Source organism: Schistocerca gregaria, chromosome 1 (genome assembly GCF_023897955.1).
Source record: "Schistocerca gregaria isolate iqSchGreg1 chromosome 1, iqSchGreg1.2, whole genome shotgun sequence".
Taxonomy (NCBI): Eukaryota; Metazoa; Arthropoda; class Insecta; order Orthoptera; family Acrididae; genus Schistocerca; species Schistocerca gregaria.
In genome coordinates this window covers 202,864,484-202,882,575 of record NC_064920.1, presented here as the reverse complement: position 1 = coordinate 202,882,575, position 18,092 = coordinate 202,864,484, and the positions used below count along the sequence as shown (strand labels likewise).

Sequence of the window (18,092 nt, the reverse complement as noted above, 5' to 3'; positions counted from 1 at the left end):
GAGCCTTGTATATGATAGAAGAATTTAAAATATATTATAAAAATGATTGAATCTACTAAAATTGCTCTATGATCTTATCACTATTTTATTTGACCTTTTCTTAAAATATTTATTGTGTTATACTATCGAGCTTCATTTTCATAATGCATTTACACTTAATGATCAACACACATCTCATGTGTATTTGTTAAAATGTTTTTCTCAGCAAGTGTATAATGACATAAATACTGTTTGCCATATTTTCATTCTGCATGAGACATTTATATTCAATGATTATTACATGTCTAACATAAACAACATATATCTTTTAATATGTTCCAAATATTTGACGTATTATGCAGCTATACCGTGTGTGAAAAAGAAGCCATCAACTGTATGGAAAATGTTTAAAGATGGTTCAATAAATCAATGTTGATTGATTTGTAGTGTTTTTATCTTTGTCAATTCAATATTGCAGTCAGTGTTCTCTTCCAGTGAGCCTGTTGGTGTCATTTTCAGGTGCTAGAGAGTGTGCGGAACATAGTGGCAAACCGTCTCTCTGCAGATGGTCGCACATGGGTGAAAACTCTGTCACGATACAATAGTGGCACCTATAACAACCAGTGGTTTGTGGTAGACTTCAAGCGGTTTAAGCCGGGCAAGAGTGGTGGAGTCAGCAATGGAACACTGTGGGTTCTGGAGCAACTTCCAGGACTGGTGCGCTATCAAGATCGCACAGAGGAGTTACGCAAGAATACCTATTGGGCATCTTACAACGCACCTGCTGATCCCATAATCTTTAATACTGGAGGCTTCCAGGACCTCGTCAAGAAGTTTGGTGACTGGTCTGTACAAAAGACAAAATTCATATAAGCTAAGCTGGCTGCGTTATGTTTGCTTTCTGCCTGGATTTAAATAGATCTTGCAAATTCATTTGCAGTCCATTTCTTCATCATTGTCAAAATAGATTTTACATATATGCTTAAATGATCTGAAGGCAATAGGTTGCTTCGTTCCTGGAAAATATTCCTTCACCTCTACCTGTACTTAACCCCTGAACATATCACTCAAACAGCAATCTTTCACTTTATTCTCCCAGTTTGTTACCATCTAACACAACTACCATTAGAGATACATTCTCACTCACTCACTCTGCATACAGACAATCTTTATGTCTCCTCACATGCCTACTTCAACAATATACATACATCATGAGGTCATCATAATCTGACTCAGCAGTGTTGGCCAACAGTTCTTTTATTGCAATACTACATAAGACTACATTTAAGGTGGCATATAGTTGTCATTATATTTTGCATTATCTCTTCTAGCTCTCAAATTTGGAACTTTTATTTTAATGTTATATTCAATTGGACACTGTCATCATTATAGACAAAATATTACATTTAAATGAATACTGGATAGTTAATAATGACAATAAATATGATTTTGACCAAATTGTGCCCATATGTGCTTGGTTCTTTTTGCTCTAAACTGAGACCAACTCAATAGTAAATTGTCTTTTTTGTGGTCAGTAGACATTTTTCTTTACTTTCTGTGACCTTTATGAACTTTTGCACATAGTTTACCGTGGACAAGCAATAAATGTTCTTAGGAAGCTCAGTACCACCCATATGATAAAGCCTTGCTAGAACCTTCATGTAGAGAAAAACAGCATTTCATAATCTAATATTTTTGGAAAAGAGTACTTTCTTGGTAAACAAAAGTTTTTGCTCAGTATAAAAACAAAACATTTATCACTGGTGATGTAGTCCAAACGTAAAGACTGCAGCACTATACATCTATCAATAATGTTAAAAATAGTATGTGCACTTTAGACACATGTGCTGCTGCTCCAATATTATAATACAGAATTTAATTGATGTCTTGTCTTCTGTTTGGTCACGTGATCTTTGTCTCAGTGAAAATGCCAAGAGCAAGGTGGGAGTAATTTGGGTAGTTGTCAAAGACTCATAAATCTGTTACTTTTGAAGGTATATTGTCTGTTGCGATTTTTTCCTTTCGTTTGCATTCATATTTTCATTTCCACCGTTCTCATTTAATGATGATTTCTCTCTCTCTCTCTCTCTCTCTCTCTCTCTCTCTCTCTCTCTCTCTCTCTTTCCCTATTGGCCTTATTTAACATAATTTTAGTTTTGACAGATGAGTTAGAGACCCACTTTTTAAGCATTTTAAATGGTTCCAAAATGTATGTGAAAGGTCCAAAGGCTTAAAAGTTTCAATTTATACAACTTTTGTGCACTCTGTTTTGTACTGAAATTAGCTAATCAGTGAACTGAAAATGTGTTCCACTGCTGCAGTATCTTCCTTTGATATAGAGTGATGCCTTCCTGTTGAACAAATAGGAACTGGAGTACTTACAATCGTCAAAACATTGTGAAAGGGTAGTGAGCACTGATGGTGTTGTTGCTGTCCTTCAGCTGGAAATCTATATCCAGCAGTTGGTCCTTGTGGTAGCATAAAGTTCTCTACAATTTCGTTTAACTAATAACTGGTGTCTACAATCTGTGCAATCCACCAGTCACAGTCATACAACCAGGCCACAAACCTCCCCCTTCTCAGGTTATCCTGCTGTTTCTGTGGTGTTGGCTGAATGAACACATTTCTGCTTTCTTGCTCTTTAAAAGTGTGTGCAATATGAGTTTGCACATCACTTTGAGCCCGAAAATGTGTTTTCTGAATTCCTTTCACAGGAGTAGTTTATTTGGACCATTCTTTGATTTCTTCTTTGGACAAAAGAATGAGGACTGTGGACATACAAGATTTCATGACTTTCATAAAATCCTCAGCATACTGAATCACAGCTGTATTTGGTCTGGAAAGATTGTTTTGTAGCATGGTGCTTCAGCAGGCCTCCTACACCATCACAGGCCCCTTCCCGTGACCTGTAGCACTGTATACCCAGTCAGTTAGCACAAGCGACTTACTCAATTCATACAGCTAGTAATGATTTTTAGAATGACTAGGAGCACCATTAGAAATAATTTTCTTGTTTGCCCATGTTTGCAGTTAAAGAATTTTTCACTTTGCTAGCAAAGCATCTTCTGACTCATGTCCTGTATCATCACTTATTTCTGCAAAACTTATGGTCTTGTTTTGGAAATACGTCACTCTGGTAAAAATTGAAACCTGGTCAATACTCCAATGATACCCTTGTACTCCTTGTGGGAGACTTACAGACCAGTCCTCAGCAAAATCACAGTGAAGCACTAAACATAGTTCTTCAGCCCTTATTCACCCTTTCACTACTGCAATGTATTGTTGTTGAAATTTCTTCAGATGCTGGTGTGTTACTGATTTCACTGACCATTTATCAAGTTCATCAAAGAAACTGTCAAAGGCAACAGTTTTCTTAATTGTCACAGATGTAATTTCTGCAGAGTTATCTGCTATGTCTTTCAGGCCACGTGTCTGTAAAGACAGTCCTCACTTTCCAGGACAGTCACCACATTTTGAAACAATCAAGACTCTCGCTTTACGTCACAGACTATTAATGACTGCACACTCCCAACCCAGGTGTCATATGTCACATGCTCCAATAAGTTCTTCAGAGTTGCCACACAAAGTTCAAAATTCGTGCAGTACACACATAAACAGACATCTCTAGGTGGATATGGAACTACACACATAGGTTGTAGTGCATAAAATTTTGATCTTCCAATATGTGAAGTTGTATAGTTTCTCTTATAAATTGCAAAAGTTTCTTTAATACTGAGAGTCATGTACCTCTTCACTTTTACAACTTTTTGAGCTTCAGCTCTTACAGTTAAAGTGTCTTTTTTGTTGTCACTCTGGAGAGAACAGTCTCATTTATCATCTAGATAAAATGACTGCTCTATTTGGACTTCAGCTGCTTCTACAGGATGACTATAATAGGGATCTGGTCTTCCAAAGATTCCTTTTACAGACCTCACATTTCTTGATTTGTCTACCATGTACTTTGATACTGATGAAACGTGGATCAAAATTGTTTACTCTGAAAATGTCTCTGGAATAATAGTTAAAACTTGCACCCTTTCACTGTAGGATGCACAGTATTCAACAACTGAATTGATATTTGTGAAAAACTCTTGGCAAGAGGTGCAAGAGTGCTTTGGTTCATTTTCTTCTGAAGATCGAATTTCTACTTTGAAGAGTGTAGTCAGTTTTGCTGTAGTGTATTCATCCATAGCTTTAGTAATTCTCTGTACTTTCTTGATGCATAGAGCTTATGATTTGACTTGACTTCACTGATCACAGTTTCTTAAAAGGGCTAACACCTTACTCTGTAGTTGGCTTATTCGGGGTATTTAATTCTCCCTCTATTGATGCAAAATCTGCATCGTGTGCCCTATGGAAGGCTTCATCTTGTTCAGATACTATCATTGTTGTTGTTCTGTCAAAACATTTAGAACACAAAGTCATCACTGGAAACATCTTTACTTTGAAAGAGTCTTCAAATGAGAGCACTTATTCCCAACCTGAACAAAGTCTGTTTTTTGTTTGTCTTATACAGGGTGTTACAAAAAGGTATGGCCAAACTTTCAGGAAACATTCCTTACACACAAATAAAGAAAAGATGTTATGTGGGCATGTGTCCGGAAACACTTAATTTTCATGTTAGAGCTCATTTTAGTTTCGTCAGTATGTACTGTACTTCCTCGATTCACCATCAGATGGCCCAATGGAAGGAAGGTAATGTTGACTTCGGTGCTTGTGTTGACATGCGACTCACTGCTCTACAGTACTAGCATCAAGCACATCAGTACGTACCATCAACAGCTTAGTGTTCATCACGAACGTGGTTTTGTAGTCAGTGCAATGTTTACAAATGCAGAGTTGGCAGATGCCCATTTGATGTATGGATTAGCAAGGGGCAATAGCCGTGGTGCGGTATGTTTGTATCGAGACAGATTTCCAGAACAAAGGTGTCCCGACAGGAAGATGTTCGAAGCAATTGATCGGCATCTTAGGGAGCACGGAACATTCCAGCCTATGACTAGTGACTGGGGAAGACGTAGAACGACGAGGACACTTGCAATGGACGAGGCAATTCTTCATGCAGTTGACGATAACCCTAATGTCAGCGTCAGAGAAGTTGCTGCTGTATGAGGTAACATTGACCACGTCACTGTATGGAGAGTGCTACAGGAGAACCAGTTGTTTCCGTACCATGTACAGCTTGTGCAGGCACTACAGCAGCTGATTGGCCTCCACGGGTACACTTGTGCGAATGGTTCATCCAACAATGTGCATTTCAGTGCATATGTTCTCTTTACAGATGAGGCTTCATTCCAACATGATCAAATTGTAAATTTTCAAAATCAACATGTGTGGGCTGACGAGAATCTGCATGCAATTGTGCAATCGCGTCATCAACACAGATTTCCTGTGAATGTTTGGGCAGGCATTGTTGGTGATGTCTTGATTGGTCCCCATGTTCTTCCACCTACGCTCAATGGAGCATGTTATCATGATTTCATATGGGATACTCTACCTGTTCTGCTAGAACATGTGCCTTTACAAGTACGACACATGTGGTTCATGCACGATGGAGCTCCTGCACATTTCAGTCGAAGTGTTCGTATGCTTCTCAACAACAGATTCAGTGACCGATGGATTGGTAGGGGCGGACCAATTCCATGGCCTCCATGCTCTCCTGACCTCAACCCTCTTGACTTGCATTTATGGGGGCATTTGAAAGCTCTTGTCTACACAACCCCGGTACCAAATGTAGAGACTCTTTGTGCTGGTATTGTGGACGGCTGTGATACAACATGTCATTCTCCATGGCTGCATCAGCGCATCAGGGATTCCATGTGATGGATGGTGGATGCATGTACCCTCGCTAATGGAGGACATTTTGAACATTTCTGTAACAAAGTGTTTGAGGTCACACTGGTACGTTCTGTTGCTGTGTGTTTCCATTCCATGATTAGTGTGATTTGAAGAGAAGTAATAAAATGAGCTCTAACATGGAAAGTAAGCATTTCCGTACACATGTCCACATAACATATTTTCTTTCTTTGTGTGTGAGGAATGTTTCCTGAAAGTTTGGCCGTACCTTTTCGTAACACCCTGTATATCACTCTTCTATGGATACGCAAATAGTCAGCACACTTCACTCTCCTGTGGCCCCAATCAGAAGACATTTCAAACAGTCCTTCTGAGAAAACACACTGCAACTGTGTCAACTGGTAAATTCCTCACAAAAACACAGAACTCACTGGATGGTCTCAGATTTCTTAGAAGCTTCTTCAGTAAACAAATCACCACTGAACAACTACAATACAGAAACCTGTAAAGAACAACCAAGACAAAGAAATTGACAAGAAACTACAACAAAGTGTAAAAAATATATGCAACAATGAAAGTGGAAATAAATAACCGCAACAAAGAAAGTGATAAGAATTAACTTCAACTATACAAATGAACTCTGTAACAAAGAAATTAGTAAGAAACAACTTCATTGAAGACATTACTCTTGAAAGTTAAAAAAAAAACCTGTCTAACATAGAAGTGGAACCTCTCCTTTACAGAGAATATGGTGCTACATGTTACTAATGAACAGAAAAAAATCTAACTTTACTGTATCGGCATTTTTGACAAAAAAAAATTTTTCAGTAAATTATAAAAGAAATTCAAAAGGCGGCAGTAAAAGCACTTTGGCAGATATGTACAATCTGAGGATACCATTGTAATCATAAAGCAATTCTCTTTCAAATAAAACAACTTTATCAAAATATCTAGAACTAAAAAATGGAAAATCCAAGATGGAATTTAACAATATGAGAGAAGGAAAGTTGCTACTCACCATATAGCGGAGATGCTGAGCCGCGATAGGCACAATAAAAAGCTTCACACAATCATAGCTTTCAGCCATTAAGATCTTTGTCAGCAGTAGATGCGCGCACACACACACACACACACACACACAAACGCAACTTGCACACACATCTGCAGTCTCAGAGAGCTGAAACTACACTGACTGCGAGCAGCAGCATCAGTGCATGGTGGGAGAGGGTGGGGGTAAGGAGGAAGCTGTGATGGGAAAGGAGAGGGGTAGTATTGTGGGAGTGGCGGACAGTGAAGTGTTGCAGTTTAGATGGAGGGTAGGAGAGAAGGTGCAGAGGGGGAAGGGGAAAGGAGAGAAATAAAATGAAAGAAGTAAAAGACTGGGTGTGGTGGTGAAATGATGGCTGTGTAGTGCTGGAATGGGAACAGGGAGGGGGCTGGATGGGTGAGGACAGTGACTAACGAAGGTTGAGGCCAGGAGGGTTACGGGAACGTAGGCTGTATTGTAGGAAAAGTTCCCACATGCGCAATTCAGAAAAGCTGGTGTTGGTGGGAAGGATCCCTATGGCACAGGCTGTGAAGCAGTCATTGAGATGCAGGTTATCATGTTTGGCAGCTTGTTCAGCTACAGAATGGTCCACTTGTTTTTTGGCCACAGTTTGTTGGTGGCCGTTCCTGCAGACAGACAGCTTGTTGGTTGTCATGCCTACATAGAATGCAGCACAGTGGTTACAGCTTAACTTGTAGATCCCATGACTGGTTTCACAGATAGCCCTGTCTTTGATGTGATAGGTAGTGTTAGTGACCGGACTGGAGTAGGTGGTTGTAGGAGGATGTATGGGACAGGCCTTGCATCTAGGCCTATTTCAGGGGTATGAACCATGAGGTAAGGGTTGGGGGCAGGGGTTGTGTAAGGATGGACAAGTATATTGTGTAGGTTCAGTGGACAGCGGAATACCACGGTAGGAGGGATGGGAAGGATAGTGGGTAGGACATTTCTCATTTGAGGGCATGACGAGAGGTAATCAAAACCCTGGCGGAGAATGTAATTCAGTTGCTCCAGTCCCAGATGGTACTGAGTTATGAGGGGATTGCTCCTCTGTGGCCGGACTGTGGGACTTTGGGAGGTGGTGGGAGACTGGGAAGATAAGGCACAGGCGATTTGTTTTTGTACAATGTTGGGAGGTTAATTATGGTCAGTGAAGGCTTCAGTGAGACTCTCAGTATATTTAGAGAGGGTCTGCTTGTCACTGCAGATGTGATGACCACAGGTGGCTAGGCTGTACGGAAGGGACTTCTTGGTATGAAACGGGTGGCAGCTGTCGAATTGGAGGTATTTCTGATGGTTAGTAGGTTTGATATGGATGGAGGTACTGATGTAGCCCTCTCTGAAGCAGAGGTCAACATCTAGGCAGATGGCTTGTTGGGTTGAGTAGGACCAGGTGAAGAAAATGGGGGAGAAGTTGTTGAGGTTCTGGAGGACTGTGAATAAGGTGTCCTCACCTTCAATCCAGATAGCAAAGATGTCATCAATGAATCTGAACCAGGTGATGGGTTTAGGATTCTGGGTTTTTAGGAAGGATTCCTCTAGATGGCCCATGAATAAGTTAGCATAGGATAGTGCTATGTGGGTGCCCATAGCCATACTGCGGATTTGTTTGTAGGTAATGCCTTCAAAGGAGAAGTAATTGTGGGTGAGGATATAGCTGGCCATGGAGACAAGGAAGGAGGTTGTTGGTTTGGAATCTGAAAAGGTAGTGTTGGATAGCAGTAAGGTCATGGGCATTAGGAATGTTAGTGTACAGGGAGGTGGCATCAATAGTGATGAGCAGGGCACCGTGTGGTAAAGGGAGAGGAACTGTGGAGAGTCGGTTGACGAAATCTTTTATATAGGAGGATAGGTTCCAGGTAATAGGTTGAAGGTGTTGGTCTACGAGAACAGATTTTCTATCAGTGGGGGCACAGTAACCGGCCACAATGGAGTGTCCTGGGTGGTTGGGTTTATGGATGTTAGGAAGCATGTAGGAGATGGGAGTGCGGGGAGTGGTAGAGGTAAGAAGAGAGATGGACTCAGGGGAGAGATTCTGGGATGGGCCTAAGGATTTCAGTAGTGACTGGAGATCCTGCTGGATTGCTGAAATGGGATCACTGTGGCATGGTTTGTAGGAGGAAGTATCTGACAGCCGACGGAGTCCTTCTCCCACGTAATCCTTGCGGTTCAAAACTATGGTGGTGGAGCCTTTGTCTGCAGGTAGGATTATAAGATCGGGATCAGTTTTTAGATGGTGGACAGCAGTTCTTTCTGCGGATGTAAGGTTAGTATGCATGTTGAGCATGCCTACCTCACCGCCATGTTCTCCAGACATTGCTCCCTCTGACTATCACCTGTTTAGATCAATGGCGCATATTCTGGCTGACCAACACTTCCAATCTCATGAAGGAGTCACAAATTGGATCGATTCGTTGATCACTTCAAAAGATGAACAATTTTTACGATGTGGGATTCGTATGCCGCCCAAAAGATGGGAGAAAGTACTGGCCAGCAATGGATAATACTTTGAATGATACATGTGTAACCATTTTGTTTCATTAAAGCCTCAAATGTTGGGGAAAATATGGCAGAAGCAAAGTTGCACACCTTGTACAATTGATGTTAGACAGGTTGAAGAAAAATAGCAATGGCATATGGTATTAACACATAGAAGGTAAATTAAAATTGGGTACCTATTATTACAATTTAATTTTTCTTACATATCCAGAAATTCTTTTACAGAACAGAAACAGTGCTTCATTAGACATGTCTTTAGTTTAATTCTAAATATTGGATACACAGCAAGTTTTATGTCCTCTTGTATCTTATTGTGTAGTATAATACTAATGTTAATTATGCTTCTCTGATGGGCTCTGTTCTGTGATATTGATGGTATAGATTTTTTTTCCAACAACAATAGTTGTGTACATTTTTATTATGTAGTAGCTTGCCTGTTTTCAAGAGGTAGTCTCCAGTGAACAAGATAGGTTCATAAATGAATTAGCTTGGGACATTCAGACCACCAACCTCAGTAAAATGAAACATACAGGTCTCCATCTTTTTAAGGTTGCAACTTGTTCTTAGAGCTCTTTCTTGCATTCTAAAACACCTTTATGCTGTGAGTTGAGTGTCCCCAGAAAATGATCCCATATTTAAGCAGTGAGTGGACATGTGCATAGTATGCCTGCAGTACTGTTGTTTTGCTTGTTGTAGACTTTAATATTCTTAAACGATAGCACATGAATGAGAGTTTTGTAGATAAGTTATTTATATGTGTGTCTCACTTAGTCTTTTTGAACCCACAGACCCAAAAATTTAGTGACACATTTTCTAATGGATCATTTTTTAATTTTGCTTGAACAGACAGTTTATTAGATGGAGGGCATAAATGAAATCTGACACATACACATACACACACACATACACACACACACACACACACACACACACACACACACACACACACACACTTTTTTTGTATTTACAATAAGTTTGTTTTAGGTGAATCATTCAACGTCTTTTTATAGAACTTTCTGTTGTTAACTGCAAGGTTTCTGGGGTGGTGTCATCTGCAAATAGGATAGCTTTTTGGGGATACATATATTCAACAAAGTTGTCCACATAAATCAAGAAGAGTAGTGAATCCAAAATTGAGCCCTGTAGTAGGCCACGTTTAATTGGTAATTTGCTATAAAGCAATCAGTTATTTCTTGTTTTATTATTAATGTTAAATTCATATTGAAGTGCTACCTTCTGCCTGCAGCTTTTAGGGTGAGAACCCAACCAGCTATGCGTTACACCTCTTACTTCTCATCTTTCAAGTTTTTTGAGCAAAATGTTATGGTCCAGGACACTGAAGGCTGCTTTAAAATTGCTCTCTGTGTAGATTTACACTTTCTAACACCATATTGTTGTACAGTAGAGGAGAATATTAATTTATGAAACTTAAAGGCCTGAAATAGAGGCTTTCCTATAATTTTTGAGATGGAATTGTGATGTAACACAGGTCGGTAGTTTCATATTCTATAAGATCATTATTTAGCAATGGTGAAATTTTTACATGTCTGCATCTTGGTACACAAAACAACTGGGAAGTAAAAATTAGTACCTCAAAAAAGACAGAGATATCTAAAAAAAATGGCAGATTCATAAATATCCAAAACAGGCTTAAACTCCTAAGCTCTGATGAAGGTGCTGGTGATGAAGGTGATTGCCAGGATGTGCACCTCGAATTAGATGTACGTATTTCCTGTCTTTCTTTTGTCTTGCGATTCCTCACTAATGGTTTTTTTACCATCAGAAATGAATAAGGATTACTGATAAATGGATAAACAATGAAGTACACTATGTGATCAAAATATCCGGACATCCACAAAACTTAGGTTTTTCATATTAGGTGCATTGTGCTGCCACATACTGCCATATCTGCGACCTTAGTAGTCATTAGACAGCTTCGCTCCACGGAACTCAGACTTCGAACGTAGTCAGGTGATTTGGTGTCACTTGTGTTATATGTCTGTACGAGAGATTTCCACACTCCTAAACACCCCTAGGTCCACTGTTTCTGATTTGAAGTGGAAGCATGAAGGGACACGCACAGCACAAAAGCGTACAGGCTATTGACTGACAGACCGCCGACAGTTGACTAGGGTTGTAATGTATAATAGGCAGCCATCTGCTCAGACCATCACACAGGAATTCCAAACTGCATCAGGATACACTACAAGTGCTACGACAGGCAGACAGTGAGAAAACTTGGATTTCATAGTCGAGCTGCTGCTCATAAGCCACACATCATGCCGGTAAATGCCAAACACCACCTTGCTTGGTTTAAGAAGCGTAAACATTGGACTTTCTAACATTGGAAAAATGTTGTGTGGAGTGAAGAATCACAGTACACAACGTGGCGATCCGATGGCCGGGTGTGGGTGTGGCAAATGCCTGGTGAATGTCATCTGCCAGTGTGTGTAATGCCAAACACAAAATTCGAAGACGGTGGTGTTATGATGTGGTCATGTTTTTCATGGAAGGGGCTTACACCCCTTGTTGTTTCGTGTGGCACTATCACAGCACAGGCCTACATTGATGTTTTAAACACCTTCTTGCTTCCCACTGTCGAAGAGCAATTCGGGGATGGCCATTGCATCTTTCAGCATGATCAAGCACCTGTACGTAATGCACGGCCTGTGGCGAAGTGGTTACATGAAAATAACACATCCTTGTAATGGACTGGCCTGCACAGAATCCTGACCTGAATCCTATAGAACACCTTTGGGATGTTTTGTAACACCGACTTCATGCCAGGCCACACCGATGGACATCGATACCTCTTCTCAGTGCAGCACTCCATGAAGAATGGGTTGCCATTTCCCAAGAAACCTTCCAGAACCTGACTGAACATATGCCTGTGAGAGTGGAGGCTGTTATCAAGGCTAAGGTTGGGCCAACACTATATTGAATTCCTAACCGCCGTCTGCTTCACGTCTGCTGTGCAGCGAGCTACCTTAATTTAAGTATTAACTGTATTTTTCTTACTTGTCACTTCTTCTTCTGCGTGTTTTTGCTTTTAGGAAGCTTTAATAGTAGAGTGCTATTAAGTGTTCCATAGATCTCGTGTTTGTTTTGAATACAGTCAGAGAGTCCCTTTAGTCAGCCATAGTGCTAGTAGTGTTAGTGTTTGTTTTGAATACAGTCCAGAGACAGGTAGTGCTATTTTCCTTGTTTTCTACAAGGAGTGGTTAGCAATCACACTTTAGTCAATAATCAACCGCCTTTAGTGAATTAGCAGTCTATTTAAAAGTTTATTAACACTCTATAGTAAATTGACTTCTTAGGATGGATAGGATGTGTGGCTGCTGTGTACGGACGCAGGAGGAGCTGGCCACTCTTCGCGAACAGCTGAGCGTGTTGATGGCCGCGGTCAGCCGTCTTCAGGCTGCTGCCTCGGAGTGTAGCGGCAGTGGGGAGTCTGGTGCGTCGCAAGGTACACCCCAGGTGTTACATGCTTCACCCACTGTCCCTGCTGTCGGGACATCTTCGCGGGTACCGGGCGCGGTTGGGCCACCCTCTCCCCAAGGGGAGTGGCGGGTTCAGCGGCGTTCGCGGCGCACGAGGCGGAGGGTCAATGTGGAGGCTGGCCGTGTGGCATCGCCCGCTCTGCCTGTGAGTGGACATGTGGCTGCTCCTTCAGCAAGGTCCGAGCAGGCACATGGGGGGAGGGGTTTATTAGTTATTGGGAGCTCCAACGTTAGGCGGGTGATGGAGCCCCTTAGGGAAATAGCGGAAAGGTCGGGGAAGAAGGCCAGTGTTCACTCTGTCTGCTTGCCGGGGGGTCTCATCCGAGATGTGGAGGAGGCCCTACCGGCGGCGATAGAGAGCACTGGGTGCACCCGACTGCAAATTATTGTTCATGTCGGCACCAATGACTCCTGCCGTCTGGGTTCAGAGGTCATCCTCAGTTCGTACAGGCGGCTGGCGGAGTTGGTGAAGGCGGAAAGCCTCGCTCGCGGGGTGGAATCAGAGCTAACTATTTGTAGTATCGTTCCCAGAACCGATCGCGGTCCTCTGGTTTGGAGCCGAGTGGAAGGCTTAAACCAGAGGCTCAGACGATTCTGCGGAGAGCTGGGGTGCAAATTTCTCGACCTCCGCTATCGGGTGGAGAAATGTAGGGTCCCCCTGAATAGGTCAGGCGTGCACTACACGCCGGAAGCGGCTACGAGGGTAGCGGAGTACGTGTGGAGTGCACATGGGGTTTTTTTAGGTTAGAGAATTCCCTCCCTAGGCCCGACAAGACGCCTCCTGAGACGCGGCAAGGCAGTAGGCAAAATGCAACAAGGAATAACAATATTAATGTGCTTATAGTAAACTGCAGGAGCGTCTATAGAAAGGTCCCAGAACTGCTCTCATTAATAAACGGTCACAACGCCCATATAGTACTAGGAACAGAAAGTTGGCTGAAACCAGACGTAAACAGTAATGAAATGCTAAACTCGGATTGGAATGTATACCGCAGAGATAGGCTGGACAGTGAAGGGGGAGGCGTGTTTATAGCGATAAGAAGTGCAATAGTATCGAAGGAAATTGACGGAGATTCGAATTGTGAAATGATTTGGGTGAAGGTCACGGTTAAAGCAGGCTCAGACATGGTAATTGGATGTCTCTATAGGCCCCCGGGCTCAGCAGCTGTTGTGGCTCAGCACCTGAAGAATAATTTGGAAAATATTTCGAGTAGATTTCCCCACCATGTTATAGTTCTGGGTGGAGATTTTAATTTGCCGGATATAGACTGGGAGACTCAGACGTTCATAACGGGTGGCAGGGACAAAGAATCTAGTGAAATATTTTTAAGTGCTTTATCTGAAAACTACCTTGAGCAGTTAAACAGAAAACCGACTCGTGGCGATAACATATTAGACCTTCTGGTGACAAACAGACCCGAACTATTTGAATCAGTTAATGCAGAACAGGGAATCAGCGATCATAAAGCGGTTACTGCATCGATGATTTCAGCCGTAAATAGAAATATTAAAAAAGGTAGGAAGATTTTTCTGTTTAGCAAAAGTGACAAAAAGCAGATTTCAGAGTACTTGGTGGCTCAACACAAAAGTTTTGTCTCAAGTACAGACAGTGTTGAGGATCAGTGGACAAAGTTCAAAACCATGGTACAATATGCGTTAGATGAGTATGTGCCAAGCAGGATCGTAAGAGATGGGAAAGAGCCACCGTGGTACAACAACCGAGTTAGAAAACTGCTGCGGAAGCAAAGGGAACTTCACAGCAAACATAAACATAGCCAAAGCCTTGCAGACAAACAAAAATTACGCGAAGCGAAATGCAGTGTGAGGAGGGCTATGCGAGAGGCTTTCAATGAATTCGAAAGTAAAGTTCTATGTACTGACTTGGCAGAAAATCCTAAGAAATTTTGGTCCTATGTCAAAACAAAATGTCCAGACACTCTGTGACCAAAATGGTACTGAAACAGAGGATGACAGACTAAAGGCCGAATTACTAAATGTCTTCTTCCAAAGCTGTTTCACAGAGGAAGACTGCACTGTAGTTCCTTCTCTAGATTGTCGCACAGTTGACAAAATGGTAGATATCGAAATAGACGACAGAGGGATAGAGAAACAATTAAAATCGCTCAAAAGAGGAAAGGCCGCTGGTCCTGATGGAATACCAGTTCGATTTTACACAGAGTACGCGAAGGAACTTGCCCCCCTTCTTGCAGCGATGTACCGTAGGTCTCTAGAAGAGCGAAGCGTTCCAAAGGATTGGAAAAGGGCACAGGTCATCCCCGTTTTCAAGAAGGGACGTCAAACAGATGTGCAGAACTATAGACCTATATCTCTAACGTCGATCAGTTGTAGAATTTTGGAACACGTATTATGTTCGAGTATAATGTCTTTTCTGGAGACTAGAAATCTACTCTGTAGGAATCAGCATGGGTTTCGAAAAAGACGGTCGTGTGAAACCCAGCTCTCGCTATTCGTTCACGAGACTCAGAGGGCCTTAGACACGGGTTCACAGGTAGATGCCGTGTTTCTTGACTTCCGCAAGGCGTTTGACACAGTTCCCCACAGTCGTTTAATGAACAAAGTAAGAGCATACGGACTATCAGATCAATTGTGTGATTGGATTGAGGAGTTCCTAGATAACAGAACGCAGCATGTCATTCTCAATGGACAGAAGTCTTCCGAAGTAAGAGTGATTTCAGGTGTGCCGCAGGGGAGTGTCATAGGACCGTTGCTATTCACAATTTACATAAATGACCTGGTGGATGACATCGGAAGTTCACTGAGGCTTTTTGCAGATGATGCTGTGGTGTATCGAGAGGTTGCAACAATGGAAAATTGTACTGAAATGCAGGAGGATCTGCAGCGAATTGACGCATGGTGCACGGAATGGCAATTGAATCTCAATGTAGACAAGTGTAATGTGATGCGAATACATAGAAAGATAGGTCCCTTATCATTTAGCTACAAAATAGCAGGTCAGCAACTGGAAGTAGTTAATTCCATAAATTATCTGGGAGTACTCATTAGGAGTGATTTAAAATGGAATGATCATATAAAGTTGATCGTCGGTAAAGCAGATGCCAGACTGAGATTCATTGGAAGAATCTTAAGGAAATGCAATCCGACAACAAAGGAAGTAGGTTACAGTACGCTTGTTCGCCCAATGCTTGAATACTGCTCAGCAGTGTGGGATCCGCACCAGGTAGGGTCGATAGAAGAGATAGAGAAGATCCAACGGAGAGCAGCGCGCTTCGTTACAGGATCATTTAGTAATTGCGAAAGCGTTACGGAGATGATAGATAAACTCCAGTGGAAGACTCTGCAGGAGAGACGCTCAGTAGCTCGGTACGGGCTTTTGTTAAAGTTTCGAGAACATACCTTCACCGAATAGTCAAGCAGTATATTGCTCCCTCCTACGTATATCTCGCAAAGAGACCATGAGGATAAAATCAGAGAGATTAGAGCCCACACAGAAGCATACCGACAATCCTTCTTTCCACGTACAATACGAGACTGGAATAGAAGGGAGAACCGATAGAGGTACTCAGGGTACCCTCCGCCACACACCGTCAGGTGGCTTGCGGAGTATGGATGTAGATGTAGATGTAGATGTAGATGTAGATGGAGCGTGCCATGAACTCTTAAGTAATTTTCAGCCAGGTGTTGGGATACTTTTGATCACATAGTTTATTATGAGACTGGAGTTTTTTATGATACCATTCATGTAGAAAACATCTTTGGTGTAATTGTCACATGAAATCTTGGTAAAGTTTTGAATAGTGGGCAGGACATTTCTCATTTCAGGGCACAATGAGAGGTAGTCGAACCCTGCCAGAGAATGTAATTCAGTTTCTCCAGTCCTGGGTAGTACTGAGTCATGAGGGGAATGCTCCTCTGTGGCCAGACCGTGGGACTTTGGGAGGTAGTGTGTGATTGAAAGGATAAGGCATGAGAGACCTGTTTTTGTATAACATTGGGAGGGTAAATATGGTCTGTGAAGATCTCAGTGAAACTGTTGGTATATTTAATCACTGCAGATGCAACAGCCATGGGTGGCTAAGCTGTATTGAAGGGACTTCTTGGTATGAAATAGGTGGTAGCTGTCAAAGTGGAGGTATTGCTGTTGGTTGGTTGCTTCAGTATGGGCAGAGGTACTGATGAGGCTACTTTGAGATTGAGGTCTACATCAAGGGTTGAGTATGACCAGATGAAAGCGAACTGGGGGAGAAGGTATTGAGGTTCTGGAGGAATGTGGTGTGCATCCCCACTCTCAGTCCAGATCAGTAAGATGTCATCAGTGAATCTGAACCATGTGAGGGGTTTAGGATTCTGGGTGTTTTTGAAGGATTCGTGTAGAGTGCTCAGGGTCATACTCCAGATTTGTTTGTAGGTAATGCCATTAAAGGAGAGGTAATTGTAGGTGAGGATATAGTTGGTCATGGCGATTAGGAAGTAGGTTGTAGGTTTGGAATCTGTCAGGCATTGGGAAAGGTAGTGTTAGATAGCCATGGGCATTAGGGATGTTAGTATAGGAGGAGGTGGCATCAATAGTGATGAGCAAGACACTATCTGGTAAAAGAACAGGAAGAAGGCATTGGCCTACTAGAGCAGAGATTCTCTCAGTGGGGGCCCAGTAACCATCTACAATGGGGTGTCCCGGGTGGTTGAGTGTGTGGACTTTAGGAAGCATGTGGAAGGTAGGATTGAGGAGCGATTGGGGTGCAGAGAGAGGTGGTCTCTGGGGAGAGGTTCTGGGATGTATCTTATATTGTGATTGTGGTAATAATAATTCAGCTGAAAATTAGTTTGATCATCAGCTACAAAAACCATTAAGGGGTAAATATATGGGGTAGGTGGGAGTGGGAGGGGGGGGGGGGGGGGTGATTGTAAGAATTCAAAAACTGTTAAAAAGGCTTCTGCAAGATATATGGTTATCTATCATATTTACTATTGTTACTGCTGAATATGTATTGGCTACTTTTGGTGCTAACAAGTTATCACTGTTCTGAAACTTCTTAATATCAGACTTTGTAAGTTTAAACCTTAAACTACTGGCTCAGTAAACCACTTGTAGACCTAAGCAGCTATCATATGAGCTGTGCTACCAAGGTTGAGTTTGCACACTTGAGAGACAGGCTTTTAATGAAGCCCTCTGCTCCCCGTTATGAAGTTAAGGAGCCATCCCTGCAAGAGGGATATCATTAAAGTGATAAAACCTTACATTGCCAATCTATAATGGTAACTGCATATCAAACACTGAAACAAGGTCCATT

At 42.0% G+C, this 18,092-nt stretch overlaps 1 protein-coding gene across 1 annotated transcript in view; it reads left to right on the top strand.

The window, feature by feature from the left end:
* LOC126336798 (putative phospholipase B-like 2) overlaps positions 1-18,092 on the top strand; it is a 147,529-nt gene that overhangs the window by 124,969 nt on the left and 4,468 nt on the right. The window contains exon 6 of the mRNA XM_050000835.1: positions 499-824. Within this exon, the coding sequence (XP_049856792.1) occupies positions 499-824 (326 nt within the window). The remainder of the gene's footprint in view (positions 1-498; positions 825-18,092) is intronic.